General features: G+C 37.4%; 1 protein-coding gene across 1 annotated transcript; it reads left to right on the top strand.

Annotated features, from left to right (window-relative positions):
• The first annotated feature begins 1,799 nt into the window (after positions 1 to 1,799).
• On the top strand, positions 1,800 to 14,938 carry LOC121387886. The gene is made up of 2 exons (XM_041519120.1): positions 1,800 to 1,970; positions 9,217 to 14,938. The coding sequence occupies exon 2, from the start codon at positions 9,939 to 9,941 to the stop codon at positions 13,143 to 13,145; it is 3,207 nt and encodes a 1,068-aa protein (XP_041375054.1). The 5' UTR covers positions 1,800 to 1,970; positions 9,217 to 9,938; the 3' UTR covers positions 13,146 to 14,938.
• The last annotated feature ends 880 nt before the right edge of the window (positions 14,939 to 15,818 follow it).

Genomic DNA, 15,818 nt, shown 5'->3' with positions numbered 1-15,818 from the left:
ATACTGCATACTATACAAAACACATTTCTATTTCTTTCTGTTTAATCGTACAACACCACTGTTTATCCAGTACTATATTCAGGCGCCGATACGGGAACCACGGGAGACGTGGGTTGGTGGGGAAGAGAGGGAATTTCTTGTTTTTTCGCCAAAATATTAACACATGTTTATTACTAATGATGAAATAAAAACATAATAACATTGTAAAATAACAAAATAAAATTAGTATAATTTCATTTATTAATACTTAACAACGCTCATTTCTCGAACAGTTTTTTAACTGCTATTCATCATTTCGTATATACAGGTACGGGTCCTGAGGTGTGTTTGTGTGTGGCCAACATACAAAAGAACAATAATGTAATAATGATGTAAGATAATAATAACATAAAAAAAAAAAAAAAAAAAAAAAAATCCTGTTCAAACACCTGTTACCATGCCGTGACCTATGTTTACATGTTTAATCTCTTTAGCCCCCCCCCCCCCCCCCCGTGCTTCCATCCCACACCACAGGGTTCGCGCGTTCGTCCCTCGCGTTCAGCCTTCACACACAAGCGTTCCAGTCCTGGTCGGATTTTGGGGGCAGGACGTAGCCCAGTGGTTAGGCATTCGCTTGATGCGCGGCCGGTGTAGGATCGATCCCTGTTGGTTGACCCATTGGGCTGTTTCTCGCTCCACCAGTGCTCTACAACTACTGTAACACCAGCCGTGACATGTATTATCCTGTTTGTGCGGTGGTGCATATAAAAGATCCTTTGCTGCTAGTCGAAAAGAGTAGCCCATGAAGTGGCGACAAGGGGTTTCCTTTATCAACATTTGCGTGGTCCTTAACCACATGTATGACGCCATATAACCGTAAATAAATAAGTGTTTAGTGGGTCGTTAAACAAAACATGTCCTTCCTTGACTGGAGTTTGTATGAACGCAGACAATGTGCATGAAGTGTAGCGGTTCCATAGACTGGAGTTTGTATGAACGCAGACAATATACATGTAGTGTAGCGGTTAACCCTAGACTGGAGTTTGTATGAACGCAGACAATATACATGAAGTGTAGCGGTTCTATAGACTGATTCTAAAGTTTGCTTTGTTAAAGTTTGATTTATTAGTCATTGGCTATAGGATTTCAAACATTTGTTAAATTTGACAAATACTTTTAGAGAGGACACCCGCTACATTTATTTTCCATTAGTAGCAAGGGATGTGTTATATACAGACAAGATAGCACATACCACGGCCTGTGATATACCAGTCGTTGTGCACTGGCTGGAACGAGAAATATCCTAATGGGTTACTGACGGGGATCGATTTCAAACCGATCAAGCGAGCGCCTTACCACTGGGCTGCGTCCCGCTCCTCGACTGGTTCTAACCAAACACCTAGAAACTCCCGAACCCGCACGCCTGTGCCTTCGCCCTCACACCGCACCCCTTTAATACACTCGTGGATCCGCACCTGAATTGTTCACCATGAGACTTGAAGAAAAACACGCACCACTAGATTCGCCTGTTGTGTGATGTTTTGAACAGCCCTGAAAATGAAGTTAAGGTCTCGTGATCGATATAAATATATATATATATATATATATATATATATATATATATATATATATATATATATATATATATATATATATATATATATATATATATATACAGAATAGATGTTAAGCTCATTCGGTTGAAGAAAATCGCGCACCACTCGATTCGCCAGTTGTGTGGTGTTTTGTACAGCCCTAACAACCTTCACAAAGATCTCGTAGGCTCTGCTAGACAACACAGCATCCTCTTTGCAAGTCCTCTAGCTTTGCACAGCGAGAGGTTAGAGAATTAGGCCCCAGGTAACAGTCTCGTCATTGATATGTAGATAGAATAAATGTTTAACAAGGTCTCCTGATCCAGATATCCAACAACTGAATCACCCGTCTCGTGGCAGCCATTTTGTTGTGTTACCTGTCTGTTGATTGCGGAGGTAAGTAAATGATTTATTTTAAAATATTTATTACCAAATTATAATGGTCACAGATCGGAGTAAAACAAACACACACTTTGTTTACATTATATATCAAACAGTTTGCTTTCAATAATACACTTTTGAGTAGCCTTAACCATAAATTATTATTATGTGTTGAATAATTTGTATTTCCAGAAAGAATAGTAGTAGAATCAAGATGTATGTTGTTTTGAAGTTCAGTGTATAGGGGGCAATACCGAATAAAATGCTCAGAATCTTCAATATAATGCCTACATCCACAGGTTGGTTCATCTGATGCAAACCGTGAACACGTATGACCATTTAAATTACAAATGCCAAGAAGAAGTTGACAATGTAATATTTTCTCTCTTATAGTACCCAATATATTTGGGAACATGTTTGTCTTCATGTTTTAATTGTTCATTAAAAATTCATAATGACTCCATAATTTAATTCCTGAAGGGAAAAATGTATCAGATTATAATCCGGTACGTGAAAAACAATTGTTTGAATTTGTTCACTATGCCTCACATTATAAGGCATTTGGAGGGACAAATACCTGGGTGTTAAGTTCTTTATGATTTTATACATCATAATAAGTCTGTGACATTTACGTCTCTCAGACAGTGGAATAAAACTGGTTTCAAGATAAAGTTTTTGGTGGGAAGTACCTTTCACTGCTCCACATATAGTACGTCAAGCATCTAATTGAGCATTTTCAAGTAAATGATTTTCACCAATCCACGGTACATTGTTTGTAAATATAATATGTATTAGCTTTAAAGGGAGGGTAAACTCAAATAAGAGCGTTATGTGTTGGGAAGATGCATACCCGGACCACCAACATACATTGACACTTTAACAAATGAAAAACGCGTAATTTTAGAGTTAATAAAAAAACATGATTATTCCTGCTAACTGGGGGCAGCCATTTTGTTTCGTTTTTGTGACGTCCGGTGGTATAGTTTGGGGCGAAGTGACGTCAGCTCCGTCGAACTCCTCTTAAGCACAGTGTAAACAAACGCTCTAATTTACGACAAGGCGCTTCGCTTTCATCAACCGGACTTGTAAAACAACATAAATGACTTGATAGTATAATAAACTATTTAACTAAATATATTTCAATTTGCATCAATAGAACGAAATGGAGTTATAGTATTTTTCTCTTTAAACAAACATCCAAATAAAAATGCTTATTATTAGGCCTATTGGTAGGGTACGTTTGAGCAAAAACGACCACTCACGGTACCCAAGTGATAATTTTCTTTTCTTTGGGATTACGTAATTGGTCAGTTTTGTGATTTTAGATGGGAAAGTCTACTTAAGGGTTTTACAGAATTTACTTACAGTACTAAAGTGATAATGTCCATTATGATTTGCGTCTGCGCGGCTATAAGACAATACCTTGTGATCTTAATAAAAGAGGCACGTCTTTTTAGTGTGTCTCGACACAGTGTCTGGGGACCGTCTAAATATACACCTGCCAATCAGGAACCAGAGGTACAGGCCACGGAAAGAAAATACCAATTAGCCAAGAACACACTCCGATTATTATTTCAGTACGTGGATTAATTTATGTACAAAACTTAATAGTTATTTCAACACTTTGATAATGGTGGCTTATTTTGTATTGAAAAATGACATATGTACTTGTTGCCGCCTTACGGGGATGGAGATTATTACAGAACATTGCGATGCATCAGCAAAAAACAGGTATGTTTTGTTTCTTCAGTTCGAAGATTAATTCCTGACATGACACGCTAGATATTACGTAACCACCAGCTCGCCAGAGGACGTATTCACTGGAATGGTACAAAATGGCTGCGCCCGTTATATATAATAGTCGTCACATTTAAGCGTTTCATTAATTAACTATATGATTATACTTGTTGATATTAAAGAACAATGTGCGTTATATATCGTTGAATATGCATACCAGGCCAAATGCCTTAATTGTCCATTCCTTTAACAAAACATCATCTTAATAGAGTTCATACTGTAGTTTACACCAGTAGTAAATGTCAAACAGTATTTTTCGATGTTTAAACAATGTCACCGAGTGTGTTCAGCATGTCACGTTTTATCACGGATCTAAACGTGTTCATGTCTAGGGCAGGAAAGGTGGTGACAAACATTGCGGGTCGTTGTGTCTCGAGTTATCATATTCGACCCGTTGGTATGATGTGTGTGTGTGTGTGTGTGTGTGTGTGTGTGTGTGTGTGTGTGCGTGTGAGTTAGTGGGTGTGTGTGTGCGTTTGTGTGTGTGTGTGAGAGAGAGAGAGAGTGTGTGTGTGTGTGTGCGTGTGCGTGTGAGTGTGTGTGTTTGTGTGTTTGTGTGTGATTTAGTGTGTGTGTGTGTGTTTGAGTGTGTGTGTGTGTGTGTGTGTGTGTGTGTGTTTTGGTGGGAAGAACCTCTAGTGGAAGGGGTCACAATCTGTAGTGGTGCCATTAGTCTTTTATTATTTTAATATCCATTTATATGGAGTAGGAAAACTGCATCCCCTCCCCTAGTTCCTATGGGCTTGAAACATTTCCCGTATTTTGAATTGTTTGGTGATACAAACATATACAACACCACGAAAAGGAACGTTTATTTAACGCCACATTAACACATTTTCAGGCGCGGGTGCAGGGTGGGGGATCAGGGGTGGAAATCACGCTCCAGTTAAGAACAAGTTTTACCCGTTTTCAATATATTTCTTGGTTAGCATGACACGACCGCGCTACAAAGATTGCTAGCCACAGCCCAGACCCCCTTTCATATATTGTATACTACGGCTGTTTTGGTTATTTTAACACTTGTCCGAAGAATAAAGAGAATGAATGAATGAATGAATGTTTAACGACACCCCAGCACGAAAAATACATCGGCTATTGGGTGTCAAACTATGGTAATGCAAATAAATAAAGTGATGATCAACATCAATATAAAAATTCAAGGTTCCAACAAAAACAGTGTAAAGAACAGTGTAAAGAACTGTGCAAAAACACAAATATCACAGAATTTTACGGATACTGAAACTTATTCAAAACTTCAATTTTGTGCTGTATTGGCCATTCTCAAAGTGAATGTTACACCCCTGCACCACGGTGAGGTTACAGCACACGCAGGGGAAAAGAATAAAGAGTGGAAACCCATTATAGGGTTTCTTATTTTAAAAGTAGAAATAAATCATACTATGCACTCTCCTCTCTAGTGGAGGGGACACAGTATCATGTTGGGGGCACAATGCATATTTTAATCTTCATTAATAAATATATATAGAGAGAGTAGAGATAAATCAAGTACATTTGGAGGGGACACAGTCTCGTGTTGGGAGCGCAATGCATATGTTAATCTTCATTAATATAGAGAGAGAGAGAGTAGAGGTAAAACAAAGTCTCCCCCTTCCACTACCCGGTTTCGACCTTGATGTTATCAAGATTTTTATTTTTTAAATAAACAGTTTCACCTGATGTATATCAATAGGAAAGCATACCTTAACGACAACAGATTTAAGTTTTTTCTCTCTAACATAGTTCAATTTAAGGGCGGAATTTAGCCCAGTGGGTCGAGTGCTCGCTTGAGGTGCTTGCATGGCAGGATCAAACCACCCCGGCGCATCCATTCAAATGATTGGGTTTATTGACGTTCCAACCAGAGCACCACAACTGGTCATAGGTTATATATATAACGAACGAAATTAAACCCCAAACCTTGATTGACAAATCAATGCACGCTGAAATATTCCTATCGAGACTACGTTATTCGCATTTCTTTCATATAAATTTACCAAATTCACAAAAATACATATCAGTTATTGGGTGTCATAAATGGTAAGCATATGAAAGTATTATTTATACAAGTATGTAAAACCATACAAGTATAATACAGCACATAAATTAAGGTAAGTATATTTTAAAACTTTGACATCCCGCAAATATTTAATAAAAGCATCTATTCTAAATATGCCGGCAACATATTTTCAACAAAAACAAATCATTTTTAGAAGCTACTTACCTTTGACCGACCCTGTTTCCTAGGAATTAGGCTAAATCGGAAACACTATCAAAACGGAACCATTTTTCTTGGCGAAACAGAACCAATTTGAATATAACACAAATGATACCCTTTTTCTTTTTTCTTTTTTTGTAAAGCTGTAAGGGCATTTCAGTGTATTGGTGACATTAATTGCATTTCACCGACTTCTAGCTAGCTAATTCTCCTGTCTTCCCTATATAGACATACAAAAATAATAATAACAAAAAATAACACAAAGTAATAAATGATTAATATAGCTGTTGTTTTGTTGAATATATCATTGTTCGCATCTTGTAATGATACCATTTTGACCATAATTGTGTGTGTGTGTGTGGGGGGGGGGGGGGGGACGTTTTTGCCATATAACCATAGATTGTGGTGCCGTTTCAGCCAACGCTAGGCTCCGTTTTATTCAATTATGTTCCTTTTCGTTTGGGACCGTTTTAGCATGGTTCCATTTCCCCTACAACCTGTTCCCGGAATGTCGCGCTTGCGCAGTTTGGAACTCATGCATTGTTGTGTATTGATCGCCCGTCTGACTGGTAGTTCATTTTTAACACGTCCGTCAGAAATTTCACTCGCATTTGGCGAGCGGGCGAGTATTTTCGGCACCCCTGCATATACTAGTTCATGGATACGTGCTTAGTGTGTGCGTCTTGTTAATAAGGATCGTTTACCAATGGACGACAGACTCAGAAAGAACAGGTTCTGTTCACACATATTGGAGATCTCTGGTAAACACACACTTTACATGAAGATGCAAGTGACATTATTATTATATAAGCTAGAGTTTTGTTTCATAATCATAACTGATTGTTACATATTGGAGTTAGAAATAACAACCTACAATTCACATTGTGACTTCTGCGTTTCAGTCATTTACATTCATAACTGATTGTTACATATTGGAGTTAGAAATAACAACCTACAATTCACATTGTGACTTCTGTGTTTCATTCATTCACATTCATAACTGATTGTTACATATTGGAGTTAGAAATAACAACCTACAATTCACATTGTGACTTCTGTGTTTCATTCATTCACATTCATAACTGATTGTTACATATTGGAGTTAGAAATAAAAACCTACAATTCACATTGTGACTTCTGTGTTTTATTCGTTTACATTCGACAGAAAATTAAAGGTTGCGCAATATTAATATGTAGGTGAACTTTATTTCAAACTTAATATTCGTATTTTTCTTCTTCGTCATCTTCTTCTGCTTGAGAAAAGGACTGTTTTGTTTATCGACGAACTCAACACATTTTATTTACCGTTATATGACGTGCTTCTTCTTCTTGATGCCGTGGTATGTACTATCCAGTCTGTGGGATGGTGCATATAAAAGATTTCTTGCTGCTAATCAAAAATAGTAGCCCATCAAGTGGCGACATCGGGTTTCCTCTCAATATCTGTGTGATTCTTAACCATATGTCTGACACCATATAACCATAAATAAAATGTGTTGAGTGCGTCGTTAAATAAAACATTTCCTTCCTTCCTTCTTCTTGAGTGTCTCAATTTACGACACAGTGACTATATGTCGTGGTGACGTTGAATGGCTAAGGGCGACTAAGAATTGTGCAGAGGTAGTCTGTTGGGCGACCATCGATTTTAACGTCTGGCGAGTATGGCACCAGTTGAAAAAGAAACACACTAAAACTGAATCGAATGTAACAAAACACACTGCGTATGTGTTGGTGTGAACTGCAAATATGGCAGCAGTAGAAAGAACATGCTGTATATTTTGGCAACGCCAGACTCAAGCTTCTTTGGCTTTGGGCCGGGTCTCTACAAAAATAGAGCTTAAAACGTCTTGAGGACACTGCATATATATGGTAACATCTGGAAAACGTCGGCTTATTGGAATGGACCGGATATGTCATAATTATCTAGTAGAGCTACTATTTGACAATGTTCTATGGCAAAATCAAAATCTATCGTGCAGTCACACTAACGTGAGCGCATGCGCGCATATAAAAACACAAATGAAATTTTCGATTACTACAGGGCGTATTCCAAAGATCTGTTAACTGATTGTAATTTTCGGTATTATTTTAATTTTAAGCGGTTTACATGAAATACGAACATATCAGATAAGTGACACCAAGACTTACATGACGACATAACCGTCCAAGTATTACTGTAATAAATAACAAGTATGCTTTGTATGGCTTGTAATATGATAACTAAGTACATTGTTTATTTTGGTAAAATGTTATTGTTGGTTTTCCACAGATTTATTTTTCTTTTGATATTTATTTTATTAGTAGCCTACTACGGTAGCATTTACAATATCCAAATTAAACGCATTCGTGTGCGTGCTTCGTCTATAGCAGGACAGCGACTCCCTAGGAAATTATTTACTGGAAATTGTGCACCCTCCTGCATGACAACAAAGAGGACTGCCACTCCAGACTCGTGTATATACTACAGCATGCGCAGTTCTACCTTTATTCTCTTTGTACTGTTTTTTTTTTTTTTTTTTTTTTTTTTTTTTCAGGGACAATACAAGGCAAGCTGCATACCTTGGCTGTTCTTAGTCTAACAATGAGTTTTAATCTGTATAACTGAATGGCAACTTGTAAAGAAATAGTTTTATTTATACTGGATTTCTTTTCTTTTTAATGTTGTTTGAGTAGGTATGGGTTTAAAACTTAAGAACATGCTTTTTTACGAATTTTAATTTATTCATTATGAAGTTACATGCCAATTCATCGTTTACCTTTTAAAGCAGACAGACTATATACGGTGAGCAGATAGTTATTATTCAACAAACAACATTCTGCTTTTGATTTTGGCTGTGCAGTTAAATTCCAGTGTGATAATTGGAGCAATATTTGAATTTAGGAAGGGCCAGAAATAATTTCAACTGGCCCTGCTGGCAACCATGGTTTTCAAGGAAACTTCTAACAATGTAGGCATCGCTGCACCACGATGATAAACAGCACACACAGAGGGCTGTCCTGTTTGTGGGATGGTACATATAGAAGATGTCTTGCTAATAGAGGAAAACTGTATTGGGTTTTGTCTTAAATCTATGTCAGAATTAGAGATGTTTCACATCCAATAGCAGATGATTAATAAACCAATGTGCTCTAGTTGTGCTGTTAAGCAAAACAAATTGTACATTTAACTCTCTGTGTTTGTGTGTGTATGTAGATTTATGAGGATGCGCACATACGTGCATTTTAATATGATGTACTTTAAACTTACAGGTGTCCCTCTGTGACTGTCATGGAAATGGTTCCACAAGTCATCTAAATAATCAGATCCTGACTACAAACATAAATCCACCAAGTCGTCAACACCAGAATCTGAACATGAATCAGCCAAATCAACAATTCCAGGCTATAAACGTGGATACGCCAAGTCACCAACACCAACCAAGTCATTAACTCCGGACCATGAACATGTATTAGCCAAGTCATCAACTCCAGACCATGAACATGTATCAGCCAAGTCATCAACTCCAGACCATGAACATGGATCAGCCAAGTCATCAACTCCGGAACATGAACATGTATTAGCCAAGTCATCAACTCCGGACCATAAGCAGGATCAGTCAAATCATCAACTCTAGACTGAACAAATTGCCCACATGATCAACCCCAAACTAAGAACATGTTTCAGTAAATAACAAAAGTGATCAATTCCCAACTATAAACACTATTTCAGCAAAGTTGTCCAAGTCATCAACTCACGACTATGAACAGTATTTAGCAAACTCGTCCACATGGTAAACGCCATATGTCTAAAATATCCATAGACATAGACATTCAGAAGACATTTAAAGGAAACACTTGAAGAATCATCGCAAGGTTCTGCTAAAGACGTCTCAGATATGAATACACGAATGCCAGTAGATAAATATGTGTCATTTAGAGAACAACCTGTGAACAGATTTTAGCAAAGTTGTCCAAGTCATCAACTCCTGACTATGAACATGGATCAGCCAAGTTATCAACTCCAGACTATGAACATGATCAAGAGAAGGCATACATGGGATCAACTCCCGACTATGAACATGGATCAGCCAAGTCATCAACTCCCGACTATGAATATGAGTCAGCCAAGTCATCAACTCCCGACTATGAACATGATTAAGAGAATTCAAACAAGGAATCAACTCCAGACTATGAGCATGGATCAGCCAGGTCATCAACTCCAGACTATGAGCATGGCTCAACCAAGTCATCAACTCCCGACTATGAACACGATTAAGAGAAGTCATACAAGGGATCAACTCCAGACTATGAGCATGGATCAGCCAAGTCATCAATGCCAGACTATGAACATGGATCAGCCAAGTCATCAACTCCAGACTATGAGCATGGATCTGCCAAGTTATCAACTCCAGACTATGAACATGGATCAGCAAACTAGTCCAAGTAATCAACTTCAGACTATGAACAGTATTCAGCAAACTCGTCCACATGATAAACGCCATGAGTCTAAAATGTCCCTAGACGTTCAAAAGACATTTGAAAGAAAAACTGAAGAACCATCGCAAGGTTCTGCTAAAGATGTCTCAGATATGAAAATACGAATGTCAGGAGATAAATACGTGTCATTTAGAAAACAAGCTGTGAAAGACTGTGATGAATATTATCCAGATTGTGACAAAAAGACATATCGCGTTCCACCCATGACCACTGAGTCGAAAAGAGTAATAGAAAAGCCAAATGATGAATACAGTGTCATTAAAGAGAGGAATGAGGAGAATGACAAGGGACAACATATGACGTTAGAGGTATGCCATTCACTGGAGGATTTAAAATGCATTCATGGTAAAGATCAGCCAATGTTTATAATAACTAACTATGAATTTGAAAATTATTTAAAAGGGTTAAAAACTAAACTGTTTCCAGGAACTGATATTTTGCCCCTGGAATCAGGTGAACACGATATTCTTCTTCTACATTTACAGCATGGAGCAGTATTTATACAAGTGAAAGCAGTTGAAGAATGTAAACCCGAAGCAACTAAACAACAACGTGATAACCGCAATAAAATGATAAGGAGACGTGTGGAAGAGGGGCTCAAACAGCTGGACAGCGATGTTAAAATGTTCCGTCATATCATGAAGGATCTTGGCTTAAACATTCCTGTAACCAAAGTGTTAGCTTTGCCTAATATCAATAAAACATACATATCAAAGCTAACCACCACAGTGCAGTTGCTGAAGTGTCATCTGGGAGAAAGAGCACTTGACGTATGCCTATTTCGTAAGCACATTAACATTAACAGGGCAAATACAGCTGAAAACCAGAGCAAACGGGAGAAGTTACTGGAATGGTGGAAGTGTAACATCAGTTGCAAGCCAGGTTTTCGTAATGGAAATGAGTATAGGCAAGTGATTGGAAGATATGTCGGCCTCATGTCCACGGTACAATTGAGAACATTTGGAGATGCAGTTGCTGAGGAAGGGTATCAGAACATGAGGATCATTCTCACACCAGAACAAGTAGAAATTCTACATTCAAATGACAAAAAGGTATATATTCAAGGGAGGTTTGGAACAGGTAAAACAATTCTTCTGATTCTTAAAGCCAGGCAGTTGGTAAAAGAAGGACAGCCCGTATTAATGGTCTGTGGAAGATCAACAAAAGTATTAACATATCTTGTTGCATGTGTTAAAGCTGACTTGACTGAAGAACAGAAACAACTGGTCCATTACATCACAGATTACAAAACTATTCACTCACTGAATTCCTTAGAGCAGTACAATATGTTTGTTGATGAATGCAATATTTCTACAGTTTGCTATGTCATGGACTACTGTTGCAAAAACACCAAACTGTGTTGGTTGGCTGGAAGATATGTCCCTCACATAAAAGAATTAACCGTGAAAAACCTTAGTAAGGTATTACGATTGTCTGATAAAGTAAAAACTGTTTGCGATGAGTTAGACGAAGACATGCTGTGTGATTTTGTGAAATCAAATGCATTTCCTATTATCAATCATTCATGCCATGAGGAAGCTGAAGCCATAAGGACCAATGGAAATGAATGTTTGTTTGACAGAAGTACTATTTGGAGATGCATGCAGTGCTGGGAACAGATCGTAGACATTTTCGTGCAGCTTGGGTTAATGAAAAGAAATCCAATAAAATCTAGCCTTCAAACAGTTCCTACAACAGGTACAGGTCCAACTGGAGAAGTTAAAAAGAAAAGATTTAACCAGTGCAACACATGGACAAAGGAACTGCACATCATCACTGGACCCCAAAATCCTCTAGCATGGTCAGATGTTGTCATTCTTCTTCCTCACGGCAGCTTTATTACTATCAAGGATATTGAAGCAATTGACCAAATATCTCTTAAATATGGGATACCACTGAACTACTTTCTTCTTAGAGGCTGTGCAACTGCAGAAAACATTTCTGACTCAAATCGATGGACAGAGACTGATGATGAGGACATTTTACTGGGGAAGAGAAATGAAATTGTTATTTGTCATGTTTCTCAGTTTCTTGGACTAGAGAGAAAAATAGTCATAGCAGTTGAGTTGGAGAATGTCACCTGCAATCGGGAAATGTCAGACTGGACCTCAATGATTGATGTGAAAAACATATTAACTCCCTGCCACTTACCCAGTGTTCTGTCTAATCTCGAGGATTATCATCTACTTTCAGATATGCTGGAACCCCGTTCTGTCCTTTCACAACTATTGCTGTTGTTAGCAGATACCTATACAGGTGATAGTGATGCCAAAAACAATACATTATGTACAATAAAAGTTCGTATGTCATGTTTTTTTAAACTCATGACCATCATTGCCGATATGGGATTTTTCAGCAAGTACAAGAATAAAGTTAAGGCAATTTTAGAAACCTGCTTCCCAAGTCAAATTCCTAATACAATTATAAGTCTGCTAACAGTGCTGACAAAAGAATCAGTGTTTTCATCTGAACCAGATCTGTTGAAGAACTTAGAACGTTGTGCATACAAGAAACTGCAGGTAGATTCCAGACATTTCCCCTCGACCATCAAAGGTTTCATTGTTGTCTTCAATATAGTGGCCGCTTTTGTATACAGTGGGTTACTGAAAGTCATTTGCACAAACTTTGTTAAAATGGAATCGTTCCATTCTGCAATATCCAGAAGTACATCACAAGTGTTTGTTTGGAGTTTGGAGATGTGACCCATATTTTTTAGCTATCTCATCGAGGGATGTTTATTTAACGAGACCTCGTCTCATTGGTCGACCAGCAACAATCGGGATTTAAGCTTATTTGTATTGTTTAAGTTAGTTAACTTCTTATGATAGTGTATCTATATGCAACATTGTTTATCATTTAAGACATTTCACATATTTATATTATACTATGATTTATGAGTGTATGATTTTAGAATTAATTTTAAAATGTTAAACATATATATTATCATTGGTTATACATAATCGTAGCAATATATGTAGTGAGAATTAAACGTTCTTATGCATACACGATCATCTGCAACGTTGAATTCAGAAACGACTTTACATCTTTTTTAATATGGATACAAACCTGGTCTCCTACGAACGTTGTAAGAAACTGGTGTTTTGCCATGTTCTAAAACAATTCTTCGGTGACTACTCTGATGTCAGTCGTGATACTGTATTTTGGTGGTGCTTATACACGTTCGTGATTTTGATGAATACAAAACTCAACTGAATGTGTGTCCCGGTGAGGTATATCACAGGTGGAGCAGATACTGTACATTGATGGACACGGTTAGCATCAGTGTTTTCAACGATATCAACGAGTGCAACTGGATTAACAGTTAAATGTGTATGTGGTCATTAATTGTGTTGAATGGAAACACATGCACATTGCAACAGCTGACTTGTATAATGTGCTGACCTGTTTTATCCAGTGTACATACGATATCAATGAGTGCGATTGGTTTAACATGGTGTGTTTGCATGCAGCCCATACCTTGTTGATAAGTACACATTGACATAGTGACAGGTATCTTATGCAATGTACCATTTGTATTAATTTTGTGAGCATATAGGTGTTCAAAAAGTAGGGGTGTCATGATACACCTACCTTAAGATATGATACGTATCACCATACATGGCTCGCGGTACTGTACATGTATGCATCATTATACCTGGTTTAAAGTGTTTTCCTAGTAAAACAAGAAGTAAACATAATAAAAGTGAAACTGATCAAACACAGATTTAATGTCGAAACACCACATTATAGACTTTCTGACACAAGCAGGCACATACCCTATATTTTTCCTTGAAGGAATAAGTCCACATCAATACCAATTTGTGTTGATAAATCAATACAAAACTGACATAGGAATTGATTCACGATTAAAACAGAAATCAATACACGAGCAAGGGTATTTTGTATGATATCGTCAGCCATGATACTCCGATGGTTTGGGGCATCGTGACAACCCTATCACAAAGCACCCACTGCTATTTTCTATTTGTTCAGTTACGAAGGTTACATTTGATGAATGAACATTTACCAAAATATCATACAATTAGTTTGATTCACAAGCCTATATTTAGTTTAAAATATATTTGTTCAGCTTAAATTCCCCAAATAAACCTATAGATTATACTTTTAGGATGCCAACAACGTTTATGTTTACCTGTTTACTTTGTTTCACATTGTCTTTGCCGTGCACTAAAATGAGTTCTTATTCGTTGTATGCACACAATATGGTTTGCAGATTAGTATTACCTGTAAGTATTAACACTCGTTATGAGCGAATCCAGTTTTGGATCTTGTGATGGACATTTAATCAGGAACGCTGCAAATGTCTTGATACAACCTGATTACAATAAGTTATTAATAGTTTCCCAAATCAGACATCTCAAGAAAGTGTGTGTGTTTGTTTTGTTTAACGACAGCACTGGATCACATTAATATATTAACCAATGGCTATTCGATGTCAAATATTTGGTAATTCTGACACATAGCCATGTGAGGAAACCAGCTGCATTTTTCCTAATGCAGCAAGATATATTTTGTATGCACCATCCCACAGACAGGATACCACGACCTTTGATATATCAGTCGTGGTGTACTGGCTGGAAAGAGAAATAGCCCAATGAGCCCACCGACGGGAATCGATCTCAAACCAACCGCACATCAAGTGAGCATTTTACCATTGGTCTACGTCCCGCCCCTTCCCAGTAAAGAGAACTGCTTGAACGTTCTGTGAAATTAACTCTATAATATGATCTTCAATAAGACATTCTTGCAATATTTTGTTTTCACAATATGCAAACATTTCATGATTACAAGATTATTAAAAACCACGCCAATCTCTCGTTGTGAAGAAATGCATTATGTTGTTTAAAGATCATTACAAGCAATGTTTATTTCAAGGTACATGTTTCTATTTCAGAAACCACCACCATAGATGTTTAGTCAGTTCACTTCACATATTAAGACATTTTACAAATAGCCTTTGTTTGTATATAAATATACTTTACTGTATGTGTTTGATATCTTGCACACAATGTATATATACTAAAACGCAAAAGAAACGCAGGTTCTTATTAAATTGGATATAAAATATAAAAAATACAACACTAAATGCGGATTTCAATTCTGCACACATTGGTGTTTGATATTTTGGATTGAATTAATTTTGGGATATTGTTTCATTGCATAAAGCAGGGTGGGGGTTCATGTTAAACAAATGTGAAAAAGACGACCTGTAGCATTGTCAATGTCAGTATCGTGTGTGACCACCCCGGGCATTCAAACAGGCAGTACAACGTCTCCTCATTGAGTTCACAAGCCGTTGGAAGAATGCCCGAGGGAGTGTATTCCATTCGTGCACCAATGCTGCTCCCAGTGCC

This window comes from Gigantopelta aegis, chromosome 13, assembly GCF_016097555.1.
Source record: "Gigantopelta aegis isolate Gae_Host chromosome 13, Gae_host_genome, whole genome shotgun sequence".
In the NCBI taxonomy this organism is placed as follows: Eukaryota; Metazoa; Mollusca; class Gastropoda; order Neomphalida; family Peltospiridae; genus Gigantopelta; species Gigantopelta aegis.
Note: the sequence above shows the minus strand (reverse complement) of the source record. Positions and strands in the feature narration are given on the sequence as shown.

Bases quoted from the DNA above. Each gene is read 5' to 3' on its own strand.
- LOC121387886 (XM_041519120.1), top strand. From the start codon at position 9,939: ATGAACATGGATCAGCCAAGTTATCAACTCCAGACTATGAACATGATC.